Source organism: Callospermophilus lateralis, chromosome 15 (genome assembly GCF_048772815.1).
Source record: "Callospermophilus lateralis isolate mCalLat2 chromosome 15, mCalLat2.hap1, whole genome shotgun sequence".
NCBI lineage: Eukaryota > Metazoa > Chordata > Mammalia > Rodentia > Sciuridae > Callospermophilus > Callospermophilus lateralis.
The window spans coordinates 80,714,236-80,734,928 of record NC_135319.1 but is presented as its reverse complement, the minus strand read 5'-3'; the positions used below and the strand labels follow the sequence as shown (position 1 = coordinate 80,734,928).

At 32.1% G+C, this 20,693-nt stretch overlaps 1 protein-coding gene across 1 annotated transcript in view; it reads right to left on the bottom strand.

The window, feature by feature from the left end:
- Ccdc172 (coiled-coil domain containing 172) overlaps nt 1-20,693 on the bottom strand; it is a 52,222-nt gene that overhangs the window by 10,007 nt on the left and 21,522 nt on the right. The window contains exons 5-6 of the mRNA XM_076835275.1: nt 4,201-4,302; nt 3,756-3,858 (exon numbers count right to left, since the gene is read on the bottom strand). Coding sequence (XP_076691390.1) covers nt 3,756-3,858; nt 4,201-4,302 — 205 coding nt within the window. The remainder of the gene's footprint in view (nt 1-3,755; nt 3,859-4,200; nt 4,303-20,693) is intronic.

Here is a 20,693-nt window from a genome sequence, read left to right as displayed (position 1 = left end):
ATGATGATATGAAAGATAATAATTAATGTAGAAAATTATCATGGTAATGCTGTATATTGCTTGTGTAATATTCAAAATTATTTCAAAATTTAGGGAATGAACAGGCATTTACATCAGAATATAACTTTTAAAAAAATCAATTGAGACTACCATCAAATTTCCCCTGTATTTACTTAGAAGCCTTAGTAACTAGAATATATGCCAAGAACTCAAAAAACAGGGGATCTCTATTAGCTTGAAAGCTACCTAATCAATGTTGTAGAGACATATCTGTTAGTGAATAAATTATGAAGTTCTACCAGAAAAAAATGCAGAGTCAACAGAAATATTCAACAAACTATGTAGCCAAGAATGATCCTAGAACTAAATGAGGATTTTCATATTTTATAAATGTTTAAAAAAGACAGATAATATGGGTCGGGTATAGATATATAATTACTTGACTAGTATTTTGATAAATTTTAGAGCTGAGATCTTATTAAACTTGTCCACTTTGAGTTAATTCTTCATGAAAACAGAACAAAATAAATGTGGACAATTTTCTAAATGTAGCCTGGGTAACAATTCCTATTACTCTACCAAATGATGTTTATTCAAAGTAATGTTACAGAAACTCTCCTGTAAGCATTTAAGGATACATTTATAGAAACATGTCTAATTATAAATATTTAGAAACTGTCTTGTAAATCCATTCATGGGAGAATGGTTAAATATGGCATCTCCAGACAATGACATTTAAAAATGAAGTTAATCACTACAAACTAATGTGAAAAATGTCTATAACATTTTGCTGAGCAATAAATCAAACAGAGTCCAGTCAGTATGATCCTATGATCCCATTTTTCCTGAACACACATGCATACATGTGCCTATGCATATACATAGAAGCACACAAGCTCTGGCACATACACAGCAAATGTTCAACAATATTAGACTTCATGCATTACAGTAAGGGAGAAGGGAGACTGATTTTTACATCTTGGTACTGTTTGAATTTTTTATTCAATCAAATAGCCTGCTCTCACAATTTAAACATATGTGGTGTATACACACATACATAAAATAAAAAATAAATAAATTCATATATAAATATGCATGTTTATCAGTGTATCATATAGAGAGGTTTACAGTGTTTTAATACCACAATATATTTAAGCCTTCTCATAAACCTAAGAACCATCAATGTGACCTCTATGACAACTTAACTGAATGACTTTTTCACTGAAAAGTCAACAGCATTGCTTTAGTACTATCCATAAATGCATTTGGAGTCTCTCAGTAGCAGATGTAGATTAATTTTTGTGCAGTTTCCAGTGCAAATATGCTCTTCACAAAACCACAGCATCTTTTAAGTGTTCAAGAATGAAAATCTCATGCTGTTGACTTTGCAGATTTATTTCTGAAACATTTCCTGTTGTATTAAACAACCACAAATGTTGGATACACAAAATATAAAATCACTCTAAAAAGAAGTTTTATGGGTAAAGAAAATGCTGGAAATGTATAAATTATTTGCTATATTACTACTTGGAGTATATTAAAAAATCACAGTCAAGAACTGTATTTTGGTAACCCTGGTATTGAGCAATAATCAAAAATAACAGTTCCAGGAATTTGATGGGGCCCAGTATATAACATTTTTCTTTCCTGCCTCACATCTGTCCAATTAAAAAATAAGGAAGAAAGATGAGAGACTAAAACATCTTATTTACTACTGATAAAGCAGAGCCTGGAGAATGCAGTTTACAACTGCAGACCAGGTTATTGAACTCAGAATTAGACTAATGACTCACAACATTATAGGCAGAACTGGACTCCACAAGCCTTCACTGTAAGACCACTCTAAAACCTAGTGAGTGGGTAGACAAGCAGTGGAAGACAATTGTCTGAGGCAGGCCCACCTCCAAAATGATAGGAAAAGGAAAAGACTGGGCTCTACATCACCCAGTTTATAAACTATGCCTAAATTATAATTAAACTTTTATAGGTAAGTATGTATATATAGGGAATAACATAGTGCAGTAGCCCCCGCCATCGTGGGGAAACTATGTCTTTTCTACACATACATAACTATACATAAACCTGATAAAGTTTAATTTATAAGCAGTTATGGTATGAGATTAACAATAATAACAAATAATGAAATAAATAACTATAGCAATGTGTTCTAATAAAAATTATGTGAATGTGGTCTCTTCTTCTTGAAAGAATCAAGACAAATATGTTTTTATACCACAGTTTACCATCATAACTTCATAAACTGAGGAAAGAAAAATTATGGATGAGGAGTAAACTGAGGAAATAATAAGCTCAAGAGATGAACCGATATTAAAGTGTTCTTTTGTAATTGCTTTCTTACTGGTTAAAGTTCAATAAAAGTAGAAGTTTAATTATAATAACTTTAAATAAAATTGTTTCTCAATTAGGGATATTTTTTAACCTTCAAGACAAGTGTTATTGCACTAATTATCAGATTGATGGTCATTTCTCTAAAATATTATATTCAGTGCTTGCTTTTACTCTTCATATATAATTCAAATATAACCCTGAATTATCACACTTGAGAAAATTTTTACAAAACATAGGAAAGCTAAGTACAGAGATCAAGGAATTTAAAGTGGGAACTGATAAATATTGGCAACTCATTAATAACTGCTAAAATACAATGGATGAACTAGGTATAGGGACTGATGTTCCCTTCTATTCCTGTTTCCTCTGTCACCATTTTTTTAAAGGAAAAAGCAATTCTAACAGACTTGCGTGTTTAATTTTAACTCAGGGAAAACTTCATGACTGAGTGATAAAACCACAAAACTGGAGTGCATATTGGAAGCTCTCACACTACTAAGTATGATGATACCAGAGGGTACTACGATTTTTAAAAGTATAAAGAAATCAATGAGCAGACTGTCATTACAGAAATTCATTCTGTATCATATATATCACCCAAGAGGTTGATATTTTATGCTTATAAAACTTAACATAAAATTAAATTGCAAATATTTTCTCACAATCTACTAAAATTATGGCCGAAGGCAAAACATTGCTAATATGAAGCATTTGTTCAGCTCTAGTGGACATATTTCCTCTATGATTTATGTGAAAAAAGGCTTCATTTGCTTCTTCATAGATTCAGTAATGAGGTTTCATTTCTTATTTAAGGCTAGAAAGTACAGGAATTTTAAAACTTAGAAGTCAGCAAATATAACCCTGAATTATCAATAAAAAAATACTCAAATAAAAAACTGGAGGTCTTTTCCCCTTATGTTTATGACTATGTAATTCAGACTATCAGCTATTATTCAATTATTCAAATACATTAAAAGCACTTATATATTATACACAAAAAATAGTTTTCATTCTTTGGGAACCAAATTAGAGTAACAAATTTCAGGTAAAAGAGGAAATTCTCTGATTCTCTACCCTCTGGAACCTAGAAAGATTAAATATAATTTCAGTGTCTCCCCTAGAAATAGGAATAACAAAAAGGAGAGTTGTCTTATCTTTGGGGATATGAATAACAGTCTACGAGATGGAAGTAAGCAAAAAACTGATGTCACTGTTATCAACCCAATGCATATGGACTTTCCAAACAGTGAAGTGTGCGCTTTCCAGCAAGTTTTAAAAAACACAAATAAGGAAATAATGTCTGTATCTTTTAACTTTGTAAAAAAAATCACTAAACTTTTTGCTAAAGTCTATTTAACTATTTAAATTACCAGATTTTATACCAAAATATAATAGACAATTCTCACCTTAAGCATTCAGCATCATTTTGAGGCTTTTCTTTGATTTTTATCTTTTCTGCCTCTAGGTTTTTGGTAGTACAAATGGCTTCATTCTCTTCATCTTCAAGAACTAAACAATTAAGAAATTTTTTATAATCTTTTAAAAATTAAACATAAAGGTTATCTTTATTCACTTTTATGAAATAGTCTAACTGTGCTGCATAACAAATGTACATACTAATGTTTTTATTTCTACTTTAATATAGCAATTAAAGGCACAAAAAAGATCTTTACAAAATTCATGATATTAAATAACACCAGTTCTAATCCTGATTGATTCAATGTTGTTTCTATTTATTTTTTATACCAATACTAGCATTATATACCATTGCATTTTGAAAGAATAATATAATCCAATTATGTGCATATAACTATTCTGTCAGCAAAACAGACTAACTCATGAAAGTAATACCTTTATGTTTTCTCTGGAGAATAAGCAATTCTTGTAATAGTTCACTCTTTTGTTTTTGAAGTTCATTCAACTGGCCACTATCTTGTTCCACTGACTTCATTTCTAGAAACAAATACAATAACATCCCAAAATACACAGAAATAAATTTAATAAAGCAGATAAAAGATTTGTGCAATGAAAGCTATAAAATATTTATGAAAGAAACTGAAGAAGGAGAGAAATTGAAGAAGACATAACTAAACAGATATACCATGTTCATAAATCAGGATTAATACTCTTAAAATGTTCACAATACCCAAAGCAACATACAGATTCGATGCAACCCCCATCAAAATCCCAATGGTATTCTTCACAGAAATACAAACCCCACATCACTAAATGTCTACAAACAAATTGGCAAACATAACCCATATTTGAAGTATTTAGGCTTAGCCTTTTAACATGTAAGCATTATTGACTTTTTCTCATATATGAATAATTTAAGTACAATTTAATCAATTTTAAGCCCATTTGGCTATCCCTTACTACCTATGAACTGTCTTTAAAAACTAACCAGCACTAATTTATCACCAACTGGACACAAAAGGATAAATTAGATGGTGGTTAGGCTATCAAAAAAGAATATGAAACATGTAATATCACTAAGTATAAATAAACTTCCTCATAAGATGATAAGAAAACTATCTTTCATAAAAATAATATTTAATAATACTCACTACATGACTACCAGCTTTTCTCTTTTGTTCTTTTTAGATATACATGACAGTAGAATGTATTTTGACATATTATACATCCATGGAGTATAACTTATTCTACCTAAGATCCCATTCTTGTGGTTGTACATGAGGTGGAGTTACATTGGTTGTGTGTTCATATATATGTGTAGGGAAGTTATATTTGATACATTCTACTGCCTTTCTTATTCTCATCCCTCCTCCCTTCTCTTCATTTCCCTTTGACTAATCCAATGAACTTCTATTCTTCCATCCCCAACCTTCCTTACTATAAGCCTTTTCAATGTTACTAATATTATTTCTTTTACCTAAAATCCCCTGCCTCCCTTTTTTCTCACTACAAACTCCAATTTGTCCTTTAAAACTCATCTAATCTTTCAAACATTTTAACTTTTCTGCCATGACTTCTGGGACTCCAGTTACACATACATTAGGCTGCTTGATTTTATCCCACAGGTGTCTGGGGAGCTTTTTAGGTTTTTTAAGTCTTATTTCTCAGTGTGTTTCTGCATCCTCTGATCTTCTGTTAATCCCTTCTAAGCAACTGTTACTATCAGCTATTGTATTTTCTAACCCCTATAGCTCCTTTGATTATTTTTGCAAAACAATTTTTTATTGAGATAATTCACACACCATATAATTAACCCTTTAAAGGGTATAATTAACAGGATTTAATATAGTCACATATTTCTGCATCTATAACTTCAGTTTGGAATTTTTTATCATTCCATTCCTGTTAGCTATCACTGCAAATTTCACCAGCTTCCTCAGCTCTAGGTAACTATAATTTACTTTCTACAAATATGGATTTGCAAATTCTGAACATTTCACAAAAATGGAATCATACAATACATGTGTTTGTGTTTGGCCTCTTTCACCTAGCATATTACAATGATTTCAAGGACCATCAATATTGTAGCATGTATCAATGTTTTCATTCTTTTTATGCTTCAGTGAAACTCCATTGTATAGATATACCATATTTTATTTTTGTACTGATCAATAGATAGACTTTTAGGTTGTTTACACTACTATGAATAATGCCACATTCACTTTTGTTTTAAATCCTCTTAAATGGCGTAGGAGTAGATTTACTAAGTCACATGGTAACTCTAGGTTTAATGTTTTGAGAAACAGCTAAACCTTTTTCAAAAGCAGCTGCATAATTTGGCATTCCTACCAGAAAAACTTGAAGTTTCCAATTTCTTTGTGTCCTCACAAACACTATTATTATCCAAATGTATTAAAGCCACTCTAGTGAGTATTTCATTGTGTCCTGATTTGCATTTCCCCAATGGCTATGATGTCCAACATTTTTTAATTTTTCTCTTTTGGATAATGACTTCTAAGTCCTTTGTTAATTTTTAAATTGGGTTGTCTTTATTGTTGAGTTGTACGAATTTTTATATTCTGAGGCCCTTATCAAATATTTCCTTGATAATATTCTTCAAAGCACAAGTATTTTTAATTTTGATGAAGTCAAATTTATCTACTTTTATTGATTTTTCATATCTAAAAACAAAAATTCCCACTAAACTTTATTTCAAATGACTTTTCATAGTACTCAATACACAACAAGTTTTCTCATTATTACTAATATTGTTTCTTCTATCTAAAATTTCCTACCTCCTTTTATTCCTACAACTAACTCCAATCCATCCTCTAAAATTCATTTCCTAATGAATGAAGATCTACAAGGGTATTTTTGTATTTTGGTTTTTTTCAGTCCTTAGCACTGAAAAAAGTTTTACATTTCTAGCTATGGTTTACATTTTTTGCTATGTTTTTTCATAGATGTACTTTATTAGGTTGAAGAAAATCCCTTCTATCCAGTTGAGTGTTCTCATCACTAAAGGATATTGGATATATTGGATATATCACATGCTTTTTCTTTGTCTGGCTATTTATAATATCTTCTATTTAATTCCTAATTATAATCATGTCCTTGAAAATACAATATTTGCTAGAGCAGTTTTAAACTCTTTGTCTTCTAACTGCTGTCATATCTGAGTAAATTTCTATTGACTCGATTTTGATTTCCTCCTTCCTCTAAGTTCTGATTTGTTGCTTCTTCACATATCTAGAAATTTTTGACTGTATGCCAGACACCGTGTTTACAATTTTATTGAATTTTTGAGTTTTTCTGTCTTTCTCTAGAGCATTTTTATGTTTGTTAGAGCAGTTAAGTTGTTTATGAATGAGGTTCACACTTGTTTATAAACAACACTTTTATAGGATGAGTCTATAAGAGCATTTAATCTAGGTAAATTTAATACTATTATTAAGACAGGGCTCTTCTGTTTAATGAGCTATTTCTATTATATAAGATGGAACATAAATATTTTATCGTTTCATGAAGTGAGCTTTTAGAATTATTCACTTTATCACTCTATGGTAGTTTTCCTTGACTAAGCCTAGTGGGATTTCCCCAATGTATGCACAAGTTAATGTATAGCCAAAGACTCAAGGGGACCCTATACAATAGATTCTATACAAATTTCTGGAGCTTTTATTTCGTAGACCTGCCCTCTCAAGTACATTGACTTGAACAGAACTAGCTGATTTGACCTCCCTGACCTCCAGTCTTTGTGTCTACAACTCCCATAAGATCACTTTTCATGGCTTAAATTCCTCCTCCCAGTACTACTGTACAAAAACCAATTCTAGGTAGAAGTTGGAATAATCGTAGGCTGTACCTCATTTGTTTTTTTTCTCTCTCAAGGATCAAAATCCTACATTGTTAATATCTGAATGTTAATAATATTCAGATATTAATATCTAAAATAGTTTTCCATACTATTTTAGTTTTCTAGCTGTTTATGGTAAAAGAGAAAATTCCATAAAACTACTCCTTCATGATTATAAGTGGAAACCATCTACTTGATACTTAAATTATCCTCTTACTTATCTCTCTTCTGCATTAGACCATAATCTTCTTGAAAACAAGAATTATCCCTCATTTATCTTTAAATTTCACTTCTTACAAAATGCCCTGCATAGTATATAGAGAGCACATATGTCATGAAATATATTGAACTGAATTAAAATAAATCAGATAATTATCTTTAAATCTCTTTGATTATTCATACTTTCTATTAATGCAAGTAATGTTAAAGTAGACAGTTCTATGAAAAGAAAATAAGACTCACATTTGTTCTTTTGATCTTTCAATAAATGAAAATATAAAAACATATATATAACACATGCTAATAATTAAGAGACATGATTGAAGATACCATTAACACAATCTTGAGAGAAGAGTTTTATTTTTCATTGTTAGTTGATTATCAGACATTCTGTGATAAAATATCTTTGTAAAACTCAGGCAGCAATGATGAAGAAACTCTGAATTTAAATATTCCTGAAACAGAGGATATATTATTTTTAAAGTCCTGATTCCCTAGACTAAACAGTCTGAGGATTGATTCTTTAAAGAAAAAATAAAACAAATGTGCTATTTCCTAACGAAGCTTATAGAACTGAAAGAATAAACACTTTGTGGTGATAACTAGCCCCCCCCCATTTTTTCATTGCCTTATTCTTATTTATTATTATTATTATTATTATTATTTACAGCTTTATTGAGATATAATTGATGTGATAACTTTTAGTTTCTTCCACTGCTTAAAACTTCAATGTTTTAATCAATAGGTAGGTTCTATAGCCATGAATGTTATAGCAAACTAAAAAATCAAAATTCATTCCCATTTTTTAATGTGAATTGTCTTTCTCATATGTACATTGACAACCATTAATTGACATTACCAAGCAAAGAAAAAGGGAAATACACATCTTATCTCACATTCAAGAAAAATTGATTTAACAACTAGGAGAAATAAGTAAGAGGAACATTTTGAGAAAAATGTTATGACAATCATGTCATTATTTTGAAGTCAAAAGTGATGAACCCTTTCATATATGAATTACCAAATGTAAAAAATGAATAAATGTTTAATCATTTCACAAGTATATATTGAATACCAATTTTTCTATTCTCTAATTGCTCAGGCCAATAACTTTGGATCATTCTTAACACCTCTATCTCACACCCTATATGTAGTTCATCATGAAATCCTGCTCATTTCTCTTCAAAATATATCCAGAATCTGATACCTGTTGCCTATACTCCTATTGCTATACTCCTTACCCAAGCTAACATGATCTCTCATCTGGATTATTGTCATTTTCACCTAGGTTTCCCTGTATCTGCTTCTACCTCCTGTGTGTTCTCAATACCTGTTAGAGTAACTTGTTAAAATGTGAGACCTTTCATACCTTTGCTTAAACCCTCCAATTGCTTCTAACCTCACACTAGCAAACGACAAAGACATTAGAATAGCCCACAGGTTTTAAGTGATTCTTGTCACCTTTCTGATCTCATGACCCTTCCTTTACTCTGAAGACTTTAGGCTTTTCTCTTTTACCTAAAAACAGATTAGGTATAACCTACTTTTAGGGGCTTGGCATTAGTTGTCCCCTATCTGTGAAGTGCTATTTCCCTGGGTATTCATTTGGCTCCTTTCTTTATCTCTTTCAAGTTTTATTAAAAATTCACCTGACCACTAGTGCCCTCCCTGGGCATCTACAACTGTACTACACATCCACTCCAACACCACCCCTAATCTATCTATCCATCTTCCTTCATTTTTCTCCTTGCCCTCATTCATTCTTACTTTCTTCCTTCCCTTCCTTCCTTTCTTCCTGTCTCTACTACATTAATGTAGGCTCCATGATGGCAGAGATTTTTTTTCTCTATTTTTTGGTCACTGCAGAACACTGATGATAGAACAGTGCCACAAACACAAAAAGCACATAATAAATGCTGAACAAATGAGTGTACTAAGCAATTTTCAGAAATACAATTATAAGCCAAACATATTTCCTACTCCTGTGGCAACAAACACTTTGGTGGGGGAGATAACATGCATATAATAAGCATACAAATATGTAATTTACACTTCTCTGAAGAAAAAGAGACCTATGAGAGGATATATTCAGAGGAACTGACACAACATATGGGACTGGAATGGGGAATGGCAGAGAATTTCCCGAGGAAGTAACATTTAATATGAGATCAGAAGAATGACTGAGTTAACTACATAAAAGATAAGACTTCCAAATAGAGCATATTCAAAGGTCCTGAGGCAGGAAGAAGCATAGAATGATCTGACAAACAAGAGGTTAGTGTACACAAAGACTGCTAGTTTAGGCTAGAAGGTGGAGAGAGACAGAAATGTATAGACATGACAAAACATGTTGAGGAATTTGATTCATTGTGTTTATCATGATGTTTTTAAATGGTGTCTTAAGAGGCTCAATACAATAGTATAGTACTAACAAAATATTTTAAAATATATGAATGCTCATATTTTGACAACCTTAATGTATGAGTACAGACTCCAACTTGAGTTAAAAAACAGTGAATCAAGGAAGAAGTGTGGCTGTAGGGGAAAAAAACAACAAATCTTAAGTAAGTATAAAATATAAAACAGCTCTGAAGAGTTAAAAATGGAGATTTAATATCCAGTGTATCTAGCTGACTAATCACAGTTAAGGGTTAAAGGCTCATTGGAAAGGTCAGAGGAGGAAGCCAAGGGAAGAAGGAAGAAAGGAAGAATTCAAGTGTCAGGAAATAACAGATGTGGTGGCACAAATTAGGAGGGAGAACGGAAGAGCAAACACTGACAGGAAAGAAGACAAATGGAGACTCAAATGACCAGGGAAGAAAAGGCTCTAATATCTGCTCAAAGCTGAACAATTCCTTTTGCTACCTCTACTACCAAAAAGAAAAGACATGAGAAATGGTTTCACAGGTGAATTCCTTCCAACTTTGAAGGAAATGATGCTCCTGGTATTCACATTCCTTCTGTGAAGTCAATATAACATGCATACCAAGAAAGATTAATCCCTATTAAAAACACTGATGGAAGAATCTTAAAACAATATTGAATAGAATTCAGTGGTCTCCTAGAAGACTAATAAATAAATAATTTTATTTATTCATAAAATTCACTATATTAATAAAGTAAGAAAAGCATTTCATTACTCATAATGGTGAAGTTGGGAGGAAGAGAGAGGAGTGAAGAATGAAGGAGAGGGAGAATGAGAAGAAGAAGAGATATCTTCGGTCTGATATAATAATTAATAACAAAACTCTGGACACATTTCTATAAAAGTCAGGAATAAAGAAAGGTATCTAATATCATCACTAGTATTTAACAGTATCCTAAAGGTATCAATGAAATTAGATTTTAAAATTTAAAAGGCATTGGAAAACAAAGCTATCATTAGCTGAAACTTACATAATAACACATAAAAAATTTAGTGAAATCAAGTCCAAACAATAAAAGAATTTGCTAACGCAGCTTGTTAGAAAATTAGAATATGGAACCCAGAATAGCTAAAGTAATCCTTAGCAGTAAGAGTGAAGCAGATGGCATCACTATACCAGACCTTAAACTACACTACAGAGGAACAGCAAAAAAAACAGCATGGTATTGGCAACAAAACAGACTGGTAGACCAATGGTACAGAATAGAGGACACAGAGACTGACCCACAAAACTACAATTATCTTATATTAGACAAAGGTGCCAAGAACATGCATTGGAGAAAAGATAACCTCTTCAACAAATGTTGCTGGGAAAACTGGAAATCCATATGCAACAAAATGAAATTGAACCCCTATCTCTCATCATGCACAAAATTCAACTCAAAATGGATCAAGGATTTAGGAATACAACCAGAGACCCTGTGTCTAATAGAAGAAAAAATAGGCCCTAATCTCCATCATGTGAAATTAGGCCCCAACTTCCTTAATAAGACTCCTGTGGCACAAGAATTAAAATCAAGAATCAATAAATGGGATGGACTCAAACTAAAAAGCTTCTTCTCGGCAAAAGAAACAATATGTGAGGTGAATAGGGAGTCTACATCTTGGGGGCAAATCTTTACCCCTCACACATCAGATAGAGCACTAATCAGTAGGGTATATAAAGAACTCAAAAAGCTAAGCACCAAAAAAACAAATAACCCAATCAACAAATGGGCCAAGATGATATGTCATGAGCTTTGTAATGTTTTGAACAATAAAATAAAATAAAACTTTATTTACAAAAAAAAAAAAAACAAATGGGCCAAGGACCTGAAGAGACACTTCTCAGAAGATGATGTATAATCCATCAATAATTACATGAAAAAATGTTCATCATCACAAGCAATTAGAGAAATGCAAATTAAAACCACTCTAAGATTTCATCTCACTCCAGACAGAATGGCAGCTATTATCCATACAAACAACAATGAGTGTTGGTGAGGATGTGGGGGAAAAGGTACACTCATACACTGCTGGTGGGACTGCAAATTGGTGCAGCCAATATGGAAAGCAGTATGGAGATTTCTTGGAAAACTGGGAATGGAACCACCATTTGACCCAGCTGTCCCTCTCCTCAGTTTATACCCAAAGGACTTAAAAACGGCATACTACAGGGACACAGCCACATCAATGTTTATAGCAGCATGATTCACAATAGCTAAACTGTGATGCCTAGATGCCCTTCAATAGATAAATGGATTAAAAAAAATGTGGCATATATACACAATGGAATATTACTCAGCAATAAAAGAGAATAAAATCATGGCATTTGCAAGTAAATGAATGGAGTTAGAGAAGATAATGCTAAGTGAAAAAAACCAAATGCCAAATGTTTTCTTTGATATAAGGAGGCAGATTCATAGTGGGATAGAGAGCAGGAGTATGGGAGGAATAGGTGAACTCTAGATAGGGCAGAGGGGTTGGAGGGGAAAGGAGGGGGCATGGGGTAATTAATGACAGTGGAATGTGATGATCATTACTATCCAAAGTACATGTATGAAGACACGAATTGGTGTGAATATACAATGTATACAACCAGAGATATGAAAAATTGTGCTCTATATATGTAATAAGAATTGTAATGCATTCTGCTGTCATATATAAATAAGACAAATTTACATTTAAAAAAGAAAATTAGAATTATGGAAAAAAAGTATTTACCTATAAATAAACAACCAATAAGAAAATATAATGGAGGAAGAGATTATACTTATAATATTTAGTGATACCTAAAGAAATAGCAACAAGAAAAATGCAAAACTTCATTGAAACACATATTTTGTTTTGGAGTAGGAAGATTCAGAATTAGGAACATATCAACTTTCTCTATGTTTATTAAAAATTTAAATGCAATTTTAATGAAAATAAAAAATCTTTTTTTAACTTGACATATAACACTAACTTTTATCTAAGAAAATAAACACAGGAGAATCAATAATGCAAAACAGTAAGAGTGATACCCAATCAAATGATGACACTAGAATAATTAAGAACAGCTGGGCACAGTGGTGCATGCCTGTAATCCCAGCAGCTCCAGAGGCTGAGGCAGGAGGATTGCAAGATCAAAGCCAGCCTCAACAAAAGTGAGGTGCTAAGCAACTCATGAGACCCTGTCTCCAAATAAAATATAAAATAGGGCTGGGAATGTTGCTCAGTGGTTGAGTGCTCCTAAATTCAATCCCTGGTGCTCCCCAAAAAGAATATTTAAGAACAAAATAGAGGGGCTGGGGTTATAACACAGCAGCAGAGCACTTGCCTCACACATATGAAGGCAATGGGTTCAATCCTCAACACCACATAAAAATAAATAAAATAAATAAAGATATTGTGTCAATATTTTAAAAACCATTTAAAAAAAGAACAAAATAGAGAAGACAGAGTACAGAAAGGTTATATATACACATACATATGTAATATGAATTTAATATATGATAAACACAGAATTTAAAATTGGTTGGACACAGATGAATTATGAAATAGTGTTTAAACAACTAACTGGTAAGTCACATGGAAAAGAATAAAGAGGGTTCCCTAAACTCTTAAACTAAAAAAAATTCTAGGTGGACAGAACATATAAATAGGAAAAAATAGAACAGAAGATAACAAGTAAACATGGGAAAAGTTTTTTTTTTTTTTTTAAATTAACATTACACAGAGACAAAAGAAAGAAAGAAAGCCTTTCTCAGAGACAAAATTCAGTAACCATAAAGCAAAAGAATAATTAAAGTAACAAAAAATCTTACATACCTATGTGGCATTTAAACACACACACACACACACACACACACACGCACACGCGCGCGTGCACACACACACTGAGTAAAGTCAAAAGTAAACAATAAAATTAAAAGTAGGGGCTGGGATTGTGGCTCAGTGATAGAGTGCTGGCCTCACATGCATGAGGCACTGGGTTCAATCCTTAACACCACATAAATGTAGAATAAATACATTGTGTCCACCTAAAACTAAGAAATATTTTAAAAAATTAAAAGCAATATTTATAATATATACAACAGATGGCTAATTTCCTTACCTTACCAAAAAGCATGTAAATTAGTAGAAACAAAGAAATACAGAAAGATAAAGAATATAGACAAGTCATTTTTATCCACAGAAAAAGAAATATAATTTGTCAGCAAATTCAGGAAAGTAAATTCAACTTCATGTAAAATTAACAAAATACTAATTAAACCAATAAGAATATTTTTACATGTCAGATTGGCAAAGACTAAAATTATTGATGATACTCAAATTAATAATGGTATAAAATAATATTATAGGAAAACAGGCAGTCTCCTTTAATTATTTTGGTAAGAAAAATAATTCAATACCCCAGGGAGCACAATTTGGCCTTAAGGTTCTAGATATTTCCATTGTACTTAGCAATTTCATTAGGTTTTACCATATGAATATCTTCAAAAAGGTAAAGTGAGGTAAAAACTCAGTTGGAGTCCCCTATTGATGGTCACATAGGTTAATCCCAGATGTTTTTGTTTTGTTTTCTAATTCTCAAAATACCACCTTCAGTCCTATTCCTGCCTTCTCTGGCAACTTTGCTTCATTTCCAAATCTTCAACTCTACCTATATCTGTACTACTGGCTCCAAGTTATCAAAATTAAATATGTTCAAATATCTCCCATCTCAAAAAGAAAAAAAAATGAAGAGGGGGATGACCCTACTTCCTCACTAGAAAACTTCCCCTTGACTTCAAATCTCCGTTACCAGACCCCATGTTATTCACAGAGAAACATCAGACTCACCTTTGCTCATGGTTGCAATTTCCTTTCATCCTGCTGTTTAATCCATTATTAATTGCTTAATACGCTTCCTCTTTTAGTACCCCAATCTGCTACTTTTCTAAAGACCATCACAGTTAGAGGTTCTAAAGACCTCCAACTGCTGCTTCTTATTCCTTTTATAGTTGACAGCTCTGGAGGATTCAGTGTAGGCTGATCACTCTCTCAAATACCATTCAATAACTAAGCCAGAAATCACAAGGTAATGTATCCTGCCCATATTTTTTTCTTCTTCTTTTTTTTTTTTTTTTTTTTGGTACTACTGGGGATTGAACTCAGGGATGCTTGACTACCGAGCCACAACCCTGGCCCTATTTTTTTGTATTTTATTTAGAGACAGGGTCTCACTGAGTTGCTCAGCACCACACTGTTGCTGAGGCTGGCTTCAAACTCTAGATTCTAGTGTCTCAGCCATCTTTCTTGAAGCTCATTTCCAGACTCCATGATGACTTTCTTCCTCTAGTGCCTTGAAAATCCTCATCTTTCTTGCTGTTTTTTTTTTCTTTTTATTTCAATACATTCTCCCTAGGAATTCCTAAGATTTAATAATTCCAGCCTAGACATCTGTCTGAGCTCATGACTTAAATATCCAATATCTATATCTAATCAACATCTACACTTAAATCTCTCACATGCCTAATCAATATCATCCTTCAGATCTCAGTATGAACTTCACTTGCTCAGAGAAGTCTAAAGTACCTAGGTCAGGTTAGGTCCACCTACTTACATGATCTTCATATCTGATTCATATGAAGCAAAAGGATATTTCTCTCCTTCTGAATAATTTATCAACTTATTATTATTTCATTCATACTGGTGAGGATTGGGGCATTAAACAAAACAAAGTTCTGTCACAACAGAGATTAAATTTGATATGAAAATGTCATGAAATACCTAAAGATAGATCTTCTGAAAGTATAAGAATCAGCAGTATCAGGTACCACAGAAGAAAAACTATTAAAATTAAAAAGGTAAAGTGTGATAAAAGATTATAAAAAAAAAAAGACACAAAGTAGAGAACTTCAAGAGTATTTGCAATATCATGAACTTTTTTCTTTCAATTTTAAAAAGGAATAATTTGCATATAGCACATCCATTTCAAGTATACAATTCTATGAGTCTGACAGTCACTTACACCTGTGAAACCACCCCCACAAACAAGTACACATATATTTCTATCAACAACCTTCAGAGATTTCTTGTGACTCTTTGCATTGATTTTGGTCCAGGCAATCAGCAATCTGCTTATTCCTATAGATTAGTTTGCAGTTTGTCTATCTCCTTTTACTCATTATTTATCTTATGATACACCCATGTTATATGTCTCTTTTTAAATTTATGTACTGAATTTTAGCTATTTATTGCTGAATAATCTACTGCATTGATTGACATATCAATTTTGTCTATCTTTTCACCTCTTAATGAAGATGTAAATTATGTTGGATTATGTCTACTGTGAATAAAGTTGCTAATAACAGTGTGGACACACTTTTCATGTCCCTGGATTATCTAGTTGTATAGTGGCTGGATTATATGGTAAATGTATGCTTAATATGTTCATAAACTGCAAAAAAATGTTCCAAAGCAACTGTACCATTTATCTTACATTTTCATCACAACCATGTGAGTTTCAGATGTTCCACATTCTTGTAAACACTTGGTTTGATTAGTTTTTAAAATTTTTATTAAAAGAATATACAGTGAATCTCATTGTGGTTTTAATTTCCTTAATGGATAAGGACATTGAGTATCTTTTCACACAGATTACTGGTACTCTATTGTGAAGTTAAAATCTTTCCCCCTTTTTATAATTGGCTTTGTTGCCTTCCTATTTTTACATTTTAAGAGTTCAATACATTGTGGGTAACAGAACATTGGCAGACATTTGCATTGCAAATATTTTCTTCAAGTTCATGGTTTGTTTTTTTCTTAAGTATCTTTTCAATTTATTTTAAATCCAATTTTTTTTTTCTTGCATGATTCATGTTTCTTGTGTCCATCTAAAAATCATTTCCCATTACAAAATAGCAGATTTTCCACCAAGTTTTCTTCTAGGAGATTCATAATTTCAGCTTTCATGTTTAGACATAAGCCCATTTTGGTTTAATATGGCATGTAGTAGGAGTTAAGGATCATCATTATTGTGCAATAGATGTCCAACTGTTCCAGCATCACTTATTGAAAAAAGACTCTACCTTCTCCCACTTAACTGCCATGCCATCTTTGTTAAAAACCAATTTCCAATATGCATATATATTTGTGTACCTTCCTGTTCCAGTGCTCTATATTCCTATTCTTAAATTAGCAACATATTACCTTGATTTGGGAGAGTGCAGGCTTTTTCTAATTTTTCCAGTTTTCTATTTCTTTAATTCCCATTTTAGTTTTTTAATTCACTTCTTTTTACTTTGGTTTTGTTTGATTTTCTTTATCTAGATTCATCATGTAAAACTTTATATCGTTGCTCTTAGATAATTCTTTTTTGTTTTACTAATATAAGCATTAAAACTACCTATGGGGACTGGAGTCGTGGCTCATTGGTAGAGCACTTGCCTGGCATGTGTGAGGCCCTGGGTTCAATCCCTCAGCACCACACATAAATAAATAAAAGATCCTTGACAACTAAAAAAAAAAAAATTAAAAAAAAACCTTCCTATATGTCAGGTGCAGTGGCACAGGCCTGTAATCCAGCAGCTCGGAATGTTGAGGCAGGAGGATCACAAGTTCAAAGCTAGTCTCAGCAAAACCAAGGCATTAAGCAACTCAGTGAAACCCTATCTCTAAATAAAATAAAAAATAGGGCTGGGGATGTGGCTCAGTGGTTGAGTGCCCCTGAATTTAATATCAGTACCCTTTCCCCCAAAAAACTACCTATGTACCTCCAAGCATTGCTTTAACTATAAAATTTCGTTTTTAATCTATACTATCACTCAAGTTAAAAATATTTATAAACTGCTTTTGATTTTACCTCTGGATCATGAATTATTTACAAGTATGCTATTTAATTTCCAAATATTTAGTGTTTTCTTAGATATTTTGTAGTTACTGATTTTTAATTTACTCCTATGACTTGAGGATATAGTATGTATGATTTCCATCTACTCTACTTACTAAAATTGACCTTTTCCTCACTATAAAATTCCCTGCTTATTTTTGGTAAAATTCTTTATTTTAAGTTCAATTATATTTAATATTAATATAGCCCTTTTAGCTTTTGTATGTTTACTGGTTAAATGAACTATTTTTCACCATTTTGTTTCAACCTCTTTATTTCTTTAAAATTTCTTTAAACTCTCTTGTAGACAATACAGTCTTTATATTATTCTGATTAGCTCTGCCTTTTGACTGTAGTGATTAGTTCAGTAACAATTTAATTATTGACAAAGATGAACTTAATTCTACCATTTTATTATTTCTACCTATCCTCTGTGGTTTTTGTTCCTATGTTTCCCTTTCCCAATTTCCTTCAGACTACATAAACATTTCTTACAGTCTCTTTTTAAATTTATGTACTGTCTTTTAGCTATGAATCTTTATATTTTTTTCTTTATTAATTTTTCTAGGAATTAAAATGAAAACCTGTGGTAGCCTTAATATGAGATTCCTCCCCCCTAGGATTCTTGCCATTAAAATGGTTTAAAGGTAAAGATAAAACCCACAATATTCTTAAGAAACCATGGTCTAAAGACAAAACCTAGGATATATATTTAAAATCTTTAGATTTGATTTCAGAAAAATCCAGAGTAATGCCTCAGAGAACCAAACTAAAGGCCATTAAGAAGCTAAAGGATCCTGTGCCTCAGCAGTTTCAGTAGAAGTCCCCCCAAAAAAGATCTTATAAGAAACAAATTTGTAATTACGGGTTTTTCCTAATGGAGCCAACATAAGGAAGATTTATATGAGACTCACCAAGTTTTTAAGAGAATTATATTGTCATAAACATAGTAAGTTTGAAATGAAATGGACAGAGACAGTAACACTGAAAAAGGAGCTTTTGAATACCCAATCTTCTACAGTACAGAAGCTAAGCAAAGTAGCACCTACATATACAGTTATCTTTTATAAAAAAGAAAAAGAAAAGAAAAGGAAGAAAGAACAATAAAAGAATGAAAAGAAAAGGAATGGTGCAGGGAATGGAAGCAAGAGCACAGTGGGTGGAGCTAAGAGTAATGGATAATCATTCCCAGGCAGGACATTAATTGAATTCTGATTAAGGAACTTCCATTATTTTTGTAATTGGATTTCAGAATTGCTATGGAGCAATAACACCTATGATTTTCCTGTTTTCCCCCTTTCTAAATAGGAGTGTCTCTTGCAATTATCCTGTATCTCTCTCACCACTGGGTATTTGACATGTGAGGGAATAACTATCTTCTCTACTTTTAGGTCTTTAGTCAAGAAAAAATTAAATAAGGGGGGCTGGGGATGTGGCTCAAGTGGTAGCACGCTCGTCTGGCATGTGTGCGGCCCGGGTTCGATCCTCAGCACCACATACAAACAAAGATGTTGTGTCCGCCAAAAACTAAAAAATAAATAAATAAATATTTTTTAAAAAAATTAAATAAGGAATGATAATCAAGATATCTCATCTGCAACTGGATCTGATTTAAATAAAGAGATACTGGACTTTAATGTTACAATAGAATCTCTGAAGTTTGAAAACTGTGGCTTATTTTTGACTTTTCCTGTTTCTGTCTACATTAATCAATTACAAAGTTCTGTATTCTTCCTAAATATCCCTTTAACCCATTAAGTCCCAAGTTTTCAATTTTGCAAATATTTCAACAAAATTGACACAGGTATATTAAAATAGATTGAAAATAATAATTTAGAGCTTTAATATTAATCAATAGTATAATTAGTATAATCATATTCTTATTGAAAAATTATGTATTGTGTACTTACATAGTATATACTATATTTAAATTTTTATAGGTAATTTATATCTGAGATGATAGAACAAAAATGGGTTAATTCTCTCCCTCTTCTCTTTGGCAACCACTTTAATATCTTAATTTAATTGCAATTACCTGCATAATTGTTTTCCTGAAATGCAACTCTCCCCAACCTACTGTGTAACCCTACTTTCTGTTTTATACAGGAAGTTTTATACAGGAAGTAGGGTTACACAGTAGGTTGGGGAGAGTTGCATTTGGTAAAATAAGAATAATAGCATTAGTCCTAAACCTAAAATAGCTTCTATCACATTGTGCTAAAATATTTGCCTAAATATTTTGTTTTTCCACTTTTAAATTTCATGTCCCCAGGACTTAGATTAGTGTCTATTACATAACAGGTAGTTGATAGTTATTAATAGTGAATGACTGACCAAACTCTAATGTCACATGTACTTCTAAAGAATTTAATACTGGGGGCTCAGAGGTAAAGCATTCACCTAGCATGAGTGAGGCCCTGGGTTCGATCCTCAGAACCACATAAAATAAATAAAATAAAGGTATTGTGTCCAACAACAACTAAAAAATAAATACTTTTAAAAAAGAATTTAATACTTCTCACAATTAAAAAAAAACTAATATTCACAGTCAGGTACAGTGGTAGCAATCCCAGCAACTCTGGATGCTGAAGCAG